The sequence below is a fragment of the Sciurus carolinensis genome, chromosome 3 (genome assembly GCF_902686445.1).
Source record: "Sciurus carolinensis chromosome 3, mSciCar1.2, whole genome shotgun sequence".
Taxonomy (NCBI): Eukaryota; Metazoa; Chordata; class Mammalia; order Rodentia; family Sciuridae; genus Sciurus; species Sciurus carolinensis.
The window spans coordinates 61,509,663-61,519,411 of record NC_062215.1 but is presented as its reverse complement, the minus strand read 5'-3'; the positions used below and the strand labels follow the sequence as shown (position 1 = coordinate 61,519,411).

At 54.6% G+C, this 9,749-nt stretch overlaps 1 protein-coding gene across 1 annotated transcript in view; it reads right to left on the bottom strand.

Annotated features, from left to right (window-relative positions):
• Positions 1-2,154: 2,154 nt before the first annotated feature.
• Positions 2,155-9,749, bottom strand: part of Rtn4rl1 (reticulon 4 receptor like 1) — a 72,268-nt gene continuing 64,673 nt past the window's right edge. Inside the window, exon 2 of the mRNA XM_047547588.1 lies at positions 2,155-5,240. Within this exon, the coding sequence (XP_047403544.1) occupies positions 3,916-5,240 (1,325 nt within the window). The 3' untranslated portion in view covers positions 2,155-3,915. The remainder of the gene's footprint in view (positions 5,241-9,749) is intronic.

Below are 9,749 nucleotides of genomic sequence, written 5' to 3'. Positions count from 1 at the left end.
GTGGGCACATGTCGGGGTGGCCTAGCATGTGCCTGGACAGGGAGTGTCTGGCAGACTGAGGGCAGGGCCCAAGGGGATGGGAGAGCCAGGAGTGCAGGCCGAGAGGCTAAATGGTTACGGGATACGTTCCGAGCTTAGAAGCAGCAGGTGTCTGGGAATGGGACTGTGGCCCAGGCAGATTTCCAGGGAGCGCTCCAGCTTGCTGGCACGCAGGAAGATCTGGCTGAGCACAAGCGGCAAGTTGCAATGCTGAAACCCACTGTTGAGGAACATCCGTGAGGGTGCCAGGGTGGGGACCATACGCACATAGAGTGGGAGAAAGAACCCAGGTGGGGGTTCTTCCCTCCACTTCCACCACAGAGTCTAAGTCTCTGAGTGGGACCCCTGGAGCCTCCCCTTTGCCAGGCTGATAAGCACCCAACACCCTGACAAGCAGCATTTTCTGCCCTCAACTCCGGCTGTTGATAGAGACCCTGCTAGCGTGTGTCCAGCCCTCGGCTTGCAGTCTTTCCCCACTCTTCTCTGGCCCACCTCTCATTCTCTGAGACCCATGGGAGTGGCATGTCTTCTTGGAAGCCCGCTCTGAATTCCCCATCCTAGGAAAGTTCCTCCTTTTGGCAGGTGGGAATGCTAACACAGGCTCCAATCCTACATCAGGGAAGAATACTCACTTCCACATCTAGGCTCTGGGCTCATAACAGAGAACCACATCTTCACTTTTTGATATCCACAGAGCCTGGGCAATGACTGGCATACAGAGTCCCTTGATCAATGTTTGTTGAATGAATATAAATCACCTAAGCTCTGGGATCATGGAAGGAGTAAAGACTACCAGGGGCCACCAGCCCCTCTGACAGAGATGTTTCCCTGTCATTCCAGAGGGGAGAGAAGAAGAGATGGTCCTTCCTGGGGTTCCTGAAAAGTACTAAGGAAAGATGGTAAAGGGGCTGACCTCATCAGGAGCAGAGAGGGATGACCCGTCTCCTCAGAGGAGGACAGGACACTCAGGAGGTGGCTGGATCTGGTGAGAGGGAGGCCTTGCTTAACCCCTGACGTGTCAACCTGCTCTGATGTTTGGGGCAATGGTGTCATCTGAACCGTGGAGCACATGAGCTGCTGAGTGACAAGTGATGTCATTTGAAACAGAGCTGCCTTTATTCCTCCTAACTCCTAAAGGAGAAAGCAACTAAAAATACACCCAGCATCCAGGGCCCCACTGCCCAGCCTGTAATAACAGTTGGCAACCAGACACTTGGCTGGGCTGGACAGAAGCAGAACCTTTAGAAGACATTAGCATTTTTTGTTCTGACATTTCACTTCCACGGTACAGGACTTACTAAGTCTTTTTTTAAAAATTTAATAAAGTGCTTAGACTCTCGATTTTCCCACTGAGGACCTTGCTGTCTGAAGTTGGAAATGAAATCAACAACATAACAACCTCCTTGGACTCTAAGGAACAGTCAGGCCCTGGCACTGGTCTGGGTCAGAGCAGTGAGACCATTGGGAGCAACTTAGTCTCCAGATGATTTGTTCTGCTGCCACTGGGCTCCTTTCAGGAATGTCCCAAGTCTTGTACTGAGGGGTGTTGTCCAGTCAGGCCTGAAAACACAACCCTCAACCTGGAGAACCCTCTCCTTTTTCCACAGCCAGAGGCAGATGCAGACTGTGGGCCCTGTCAACTGCTGTCTCCGTCAGTCCCTGGCCTCTTAGAAAGTCCTCTGGGCCCCAGGAACTGGCTGTTCCCTTCCAGTCACCACTCAGCCCCCTCAGAATCAATAGCTCAGCAGTTGCTGCTGAGGCTCTTGAGAACAGGCCGAGAAGGATCCAGGGCCAGTCTGCTCTAGGGGGAGACACAGAGATGGTACCAACCCAGAGCAGCCAGAATGTGGGAAGTGAATCATATTGTGTGCGGGCAAGGGAAGAACCATGGAACAGAGAACGTGTGTGCGCATGCGTGCGTAAGCATGCTCTTGTGTGTCCCTCTGAGTCAGTGTGCCCCTGCCCCCTATAGCTCTCCTGCCAATAAATGTGCTGTGTTCCCGAGCAGTGCCCAGCCAGGCTCGCCCACCCCACCGAAGCCCAAGATCTGCCACCCCATCAGGAATGCAGGGTTAGGAAATGAAAAACAGGGTTCTTGTCCAAGAGAATTTTTTATTATTTTTTTTCTCTCTTAATTGGATTCAGTGTTTCTCCCTCCTCACACACATCCTTTCTGGTGGGGAATTCAGGTTTGTGCAAAGCGCAAAATAGACCGTGCTTGCTTGGGCCCTTGTCCAGCAGGCCCTCTTGCCTGTCTGGGCTTGCATGCTTGGTTCCCTGCATGCTGCCTGTCCCTGCTCCTGACCCCTGAGTCTGGCCCTCTAACCTCTGCCTGGGCATCTCAGGAGGGTCAGGAGGAATGGGGCCTCCATAATGCAGAAGTGCCTGAGATGGTTCCTGAAATGTCCTCAACATTCTCCTTCTGCCAAGGCCACCTGATGCTTCCCTCCTGCCAAACTACACAGGGCCCTTGCTGGGTTGCCCACCCAAAAGCCTCAAGTTAAATTCCAGCAGCTGAGCCATGCCGATGGCCTGGGCTTCTGCTCAGTCTCCCTGGCCTGTCCAGACCATCGCTGGCAAAACGCTGGGCTGACGACACTGTCCAACCCGTTGGACTAACACTGTGGATGCTGCCTTGTCTGCTGACTTAAATCCAAAGCCCTGTCTTTCCCCTTCTCTGTCTACCTGGTCCCCAGTGCCTGGCTCCCTGACATCCACAAGCTGCTTCCCGCTTCTCACTCCGACGCCCACAGCTTCTACAGCAGGGGTGATGGGTGCTCCAGGGTGCCAGACAGGTTTGTGTTGCATATAAAAACAAGGTGATGTTCTAAATGTCTAAGAATATTGGTCCCCTGAAGTGATTCTTGCTGCCTCCCTTTCTCCCTAACTCTTCCCACTGACACCCTGCACCAGGTCCTGGCAAGCCCAGGTTACATAGGGACTATTGACATCAGGTTGGGATTCTAGACAAAAATTCTATAACTTTTTTCTTGCTAGAAATCACCATTGCAATCCTTACTTCAGCAGATATAGTTTCCCATATAGTTTATAAACATGATAAGACTTACAGTTTGGTAACGGAGTGGGGCAGGGGACCTGTGCATTTGTATATATATACGTATATATATATATATATATATATATGTGGAGTGTGTATATATATATAAGTGGACATAGGTATAAAACTGCACCTTCTGTGAGAATCTCATTGCATGTGATGAAGTTCTAAATTTCAGCCTCTGATGATCTTTCCTTTGGTAATTGGTTCTTGGACCCTAGCAGCTGTGCCTGGGTCTGCCAGGGTTGCCTGAGACATCAGGAATGAGAGGCATTACCCACCAAGGGAGGGACCGAAGGTGGCAAAGGATTGGATTCAGGGCAGATTGACTAGGTGACCTCAGACAAAGGCCAAGATGCCACCTGCACCAGTACTCCCAGACTGCTGGTTGACCCAGTCAGCTCTTGGGAGAAACTTGTTTGTTCTGAGTCCTGCTCCTCCAGGAATGGCAGGGCCCTTCAGACCTCTCCAAATGATCAGGATTCCACAGAGCCCAGCTCCCACGAGGGGCACTTGTCCCATTACTGCTAATGAAAGATTCACTTTGCGTGCCTTTTACCGCCTTGCTGGAGTGGACGCTGTCCGTAGATGCTCGGCAGGGGCTGGCTGGGACAGCTGGGTGAGATGCGCTAATCCCTTCCCATCTAGGACTGTACACTTTGGGTTTATAATCCACCGAGTAGGGTCCAGACAGCAGCTGAAGGCTCTATCGGCCTTTTCCTGAAACCCAGCAGATCTTCCACTTGTAAGAAAAGAAGAAAAGAAATTTTGTTCCTTGGCAGACACGTGGCAGTGCTGGGTGCTGGTGCTTTGGGTCGTCAGCGGAGAGTGACCGCCAGCCCCAGTATCCAGGCCAGGAGTGAGGCCCCCAGGAAATTGCCTGAAGAGGCCTGCTGCACCCCGCTGGGAGCACGGATGGGGGTCCTACGGGCACATTTGCCCTTCCTCTTGGGCCGTGCTGTGGGCATGATGTCAAAGCTGAACTTGTGCTGGTAGTCAGGGGCATAGTCCTGTAGTTCATGGGGCTGTTTCCCAGTGCCCACTTTAGAGATCTGGTTGCGGTTCCTGTGGCTGGTGCAGTTCTTGCCTGACTTCTTGTAGCCTGACCTGGAGCCAGGCAGATGGCTGTGTGGGTGGCCCTTCCTGGTGGGGCCGTGGGGTGGGTGGTGCTCTTTGCGGGCAGCCCTGTCAGTGGTGGTGAGCGTGTGTGATTTGATCTGGTGTGGGGACGCTGGGCCTGTGCAGTTCCGGAAGTCCTCAGCCCTCAGCAGCTTCAGGTCCTGGCCTTGTCGCAGCTCGGGGGATGCACAGGGGACAGCGGAGCTGGAGCCTCGGAACCGCCGCAGCCATTCCCATAAGGAGCGCGCCCTGCAGCCGCAGTCCCAGGCATTCCCATTGAGGCGGAGGAATTCCAGGGCCACCAGGGGGGCCAGGCAGTCACCCTGTAGCTCCGAGAGGCTGTTATTGAAAAGAAAGAGGGTGGTCAGCCTGCGGAGGTCGTGGAAAGCTCTGTGGTGGACCCACTGCAGCTGGTTCTCGTGCAGAAGCAGCCTGTCCAAGTTTACCAGGCCCCGGAAGGTGTCCTGGCCCAGGCTCCACAGCTTGTTGCCATGGAGAAACAGGTGGCTGAGGTTGACCAGGTCCACAAAGATGTCGTCCTGGAGGTACTCGATGTGGTTGTCCTGCAGGTAGAGGTACTGCAGGCTGTGCAGGCCACTAAAGATGCCCGCTGGCAGGGCACTAAGCCCACACTTATAGAGGTAGAGGGCATGAAGTTTTACCAGGCCTTGGAAGGTCTCGGGTGCCAGTGTCCGCAGCTGCCGGTTGTCGCCAAGGTCCAGCTCTTCCAGGTGCACAAAGCCCTCGAAGGTGTTGGGGTCAATGAAAGTGATGTTATTGGAGTAGATCCACAGGGTGACCATGGCAGGGCTGAAGTGGCCCTGCTGGAGGAGGGTGATGCGGTTGTTCTGCAGGAAGATGCGCTCACTGTCCTCGGGGATGCCCTCGGGGATGGCAGCAAAGTTGTGTGCCTGGCAGCTAACTGTCATGGGTGCTGGGTAACACACACAGTCCCGAGGGCAGCCGCCGCCCAGGGGCAGCTCCCCAGCCAGCAGCAAGAGCAGCAGCAATTCCACAAAGCACCCTGGTAGGGGGAGAGACAGCACAACCAGTTAGAGGTTGCCCAGCGAGGTGGCAGACGGATGGGGTGCAGAGGATGGGGAGGGGACTGGTATATGATCTTCCTAGGTCCGCCAGGGATCTTTCCTTATCTGTGCTGTGATCAGGGGTCTCTCATGGTCCCTGAATGGAGGAATGGCTGAGGGTCCAAGTTTGGACCCTAAGACTAGAAACTTCTCCCTACTAGCCCAACTGAGAATATTTTTTTTTGGTACTGGGGATTAAACTCAGGGCACTTAACCACAGGTCACATCCCCAGTCCTTTTTTACATTTTATTTGGAGACAGGGTTTCACTGAGTTGCTTAGGGCCTCGCTAAATTTCTGAGGCTGGCTTTGAACTCCCAATTCTCTTGCCTCAGACTCCTGGGACGCTGGGATTATAGGCATTGCCACTGTGCCCAGCCCATTTGAGGATTAATCCTCAACCTGGAAGGTAAATTTGGGGTGAAGGCCCTGATCAACCCCATACCTCTTAGCCCTGCCCATAAAGTCCCTAGGGTCTGCCTGGGGTGCCTGAGCCCAGCCCCCTCAGTCTTTGTCAGCCCCACTGCAGTGAAGGCCACACCCCGACACAGCCTGTCAGCCTCTAGCTCTCATCCCAGCTCTGCCACTAGCTTATCGTTATCTGCATTCACAGATAGTGGTTCTAACAAAGTAAATATCTCATACGGAGTCCTGAGGAATCATTTTATTTAAATCACTCCCAATAACAAACAAAGCACGTAAGCATGCCACCAAAGTGCTTCTTGAAAGGTATTTCATTTATGTGTTCAAATATTCGACACCCCCTCTGTGCCTCAGTTTCCTCTTTTCTAAAATACAGAGAGCAATAGTTCTCACTCACAGAGCTGTGTGTGTATGGAGAAGCATGTGTCTGCAAGGGACTGGGGGTGGCACCAGGGCTGATGCATGAAGCTTCTCCGGGGTCCACAAAACTGCCAGACCGAGGTTGCCCCCATCCTGGTCCACCTTATGGCCCTCTCCCCACTTTCCGCCTTGCTTGAGCTCTCAGGCTATGGCTGCAAAACCAGGCCTTGCCCCTCAACTGTCCAGAGCATTTCCTCTGTAGCTCCCCTCTAATTGGGCATTAATTAGGCATTCGTTAATGGAGCCTTAAAATAATTTATTTTCAGATGTGTCCAGCCTGTGGTCGGGTAATAGCCCCATGCTCATTATTGGAGCAGCCTCATTATGGGCGATCGTCATTACCTGCCTTTTTCCAGGGTCGCAGCTGACCCAAGCAGCCCAGCCGGCACACCGGGGTGGCGGGGAGAGGCTCCAGGCCCACAGATACCCACCCTGGAGGGCCAGGCAGTCATATCCCTGCCTGAGTTGGCCTCTTGCCCCTTCTATTCCTGCTTGTCCAGCTGGGCCTCTCAGGAGAACCAGGGTGCCTAAGGGCAGCTCCGTTGGGTCTTCCTGCTGCCAGCTGTGCACAGAGCATGTGGGATGAGAGAACCCAACCTCCTGGCCATGCCTGGGTTGGTCAGCCACCCACCCGAGCTCCCAGGCCTTCTGCTGTCCCAACCCAACCACTGCCCAGGTTCCCAACTGAGCAGGTCTCACTGCCACCGCCACCCCCTCGTTCCCGGTAGAAACGGCGTCGTAAATAAGTGACAGCTCCCAGCTGTTGGGAGTTATGGGCTCCCAGAGAGTGGCAGCTGCTTCCCGTCCCCCTGTAATCACCCAGCTTCAACCGAATGTTTCCAGCACATAAAAATCATCGCACATAATTTAGTTTTTGCATAATTGGGTTCAGTTGCGATTTCAGAGCAATTATGACCTCGGCGGTGGTTGCAGCACAGCATCAAAGACCCTTTCTGAGCCAGGCCACACTTGGTGTAGCCTCTGCAGTACTTTCAGTCACCCCAGCTACGGGACAGCCTACAGGCTGGGTCAAGGCAGCAGCTGCCTCTCCTCAGTTTCCACTTTCAGAACATACTAGGAGATGATGGCTCCGCCAGCCCCCCCCTCAAAGTCCTGGGTGTGGTCTCCAGGCCCCACTGGCCACTTCAATCTGCCCAGGGATGGCAGGAGCATGAGGGGAGAGAAGCCTGGGCTCTGAATCCCAGGGGACTTGAGGGGAGCCTGCTCAGCTCCTTCAGTCTCCACACCCAGGTTTGGAGGGGTCCAACTCACACTGGACCCTCCAGAGCTCCTCATTCAGCTCATACCCTCACCCCTGCTCAGGCTGCTTTCTTCCGGGAGTCCATACCTGCTAGAGCCTTCCCCAGGGAATGACCCCCTCCCTGCCACCCTGGAAAGAGTCCAGGTTCAAGGGCATTCATGATGCTTACTGCGCCTGTCCCACATCTCAGTCTGAAGAAGATATGGCCACAGCCATGCAGCCTCTGCCAGGGGGTCCTGTAATGACAGAGGCATTTCTCCCCCTCAGTCTGCAGCCGCGGGGGCAGGGGCTGTGGCAGGCTTAGCGCTAATACCACTCGACATTTGTACAGCTCATTGCAGTTGACAGAGTACTTCTGTCTGCACTCCTCTGATCCTCAGACCTACCCTATGTGGTGTGTGTTGGGGGGGCGCCTCCTCCAGCTGCAATTGTGACTCTGTCTCCATAAGGCCCCAGGTGAAGCCCTGTGGGGAGATGTACCCTCCTCAGACAGAAAGCAGGTGCCTCCAGGGGATGTTGGTGCACAGGGAAGACCATACTGGGACCTGAGTTTAGCTGAAAAAGCCAAAATGCCCAAAAATTGAGGTGTGGACTTAGTAGCTGACTTGTAAATGCACCATGGTAGGTGGAAGGGGTCAGATGGCAGGGTGGGGTAAAGGCAGAACCCAGGACAAGGGGTCCCTGTTCTTCCTCTGAGAGAGCCACAGGAGACAGAGGGACCCCAGTCAAGACTTGGCCTAGGGCCAGCCTCATGTTCTGTGTCACCTCAAGGAAGAACATGCCCTATGCCAGGGTTTCAGGTAACAGGTCATAGAGACTGTACGTGGTACAGTCTCTTCCTTCCAAAGGTGGGAACAATGAAGGGCTCTTCAGGAAGACGAATAGGGAGATCTGGGCCCAGGGCAGCTGCTCTCCATCCTTCAGTACTTCCCAGATACAGGTCTGTACCAGGGAGGCCCCCATTCCAGATCCCCCACCTCTCCCACTGGGCATCTCAGCTGAGTCTGCTTCACCACCCTGAAAGCCAGTCCATCTCCAAAATCCTGGGCGAGCTGTCCCAGCAAGCCCCGCCCACTTCTGGCACCCCTGCCTGAGCCAGCAGGTGTCAGCCCTGGATTGTCACCCTGCCAATTTCTTCCCAGGGAGATGGTTACTGCACTGCCACAGCTCCTCCTGTGCCCCCTCCATGTGGCCCTTGGGAGCCTGGACCCGCTGATTGCCTGATTAATATACTAACAATGAGGCTGATGCCTTTGCTGTGCATTTCAAGCTCGCAAATTAGCAGGGATCCAAGTTCTGAGGAGGGGCCTTGCACCTCCTCCTACCAGCCTCCTCAGCCCCCTCCAAGTGGAGTTGGGGGTGCTCTGCAGGGGGAGACTGAAGAAGGCAAAGCAGCCTCCCCACCCCTCCTCGAGGCGAGGCGATGCACTGCCTCACTCAGCTGCTCGGAACCTCTTGGCCTCCCACAAGTGCTCACTTAACAGTGTCTCATTCATTCCTTCCTCCATTCAATACTTGCTCCGGGTCCAGGAGAGTCAGAGGTGCCAGCCTGGGGAGGACCAGGAATGAGCTGGGCAAGTCCACACGGCTCACTAGCAGATGAGGGGGTCACAAAACCAGGCAGCCCAGCCAGGAGCTGGGGCCTGAGGTACGTGCCTGAGGGTGTGTGTGGAAAGATGGAAGTGGTAGTTCAGGAAGACCCCTGCCACCCTTGTGCCACCTGCTGCCCTTGTCCTGTCACTAGTCAGCTCTGTGTGATGTGGGTAGTTCCTCAACCTGCTGAAGTATTTAATCTGTAAAATGGGGGTGAGAAAGTTCCCTGCCTCATGGGATCGCCTTAGGATTCAGTGAGAGGATGTCTGCTCAGGCTCAGCATGGCACCAGCACAGAAGACAGACAGACACACAGACAAGGGAGGTACTATTTTCAGGTCCTTCCTGCAAACCTCAACCCCCAACTGCCAGCAGGGACAGTGAGGGCAGGGGTGAGTGGCCTGAGCATGGGCAGCGGCCTCACCAGTCTACTCAGCAACCCCCGGATGTGCTCATGAACAGCCCCATGTGGTCCAGACCTGGTGGGATGTGTGGGAAAGCAAAGGCAAAGGGCACAGTGTGCATGAAGACACTGAGGTGAAAAATCAGGTAGCATGCACCCTCGCCCTACTAGGCAGAGCTCCCAGGGAGGCTATAACCTCCGCCAGTTGAGCTGGGGGAACCCAGGGCAGGGATGGGACTGAGAATTTTGCACTGAGACCAGCATCCACAGGGCTCCTCCAGCCCCAGTCCAGACAGCTAGTGTGACAGGGGCCCTGCAGCTTCCCAGTTCCTGGAAACAGGAAAGGGATT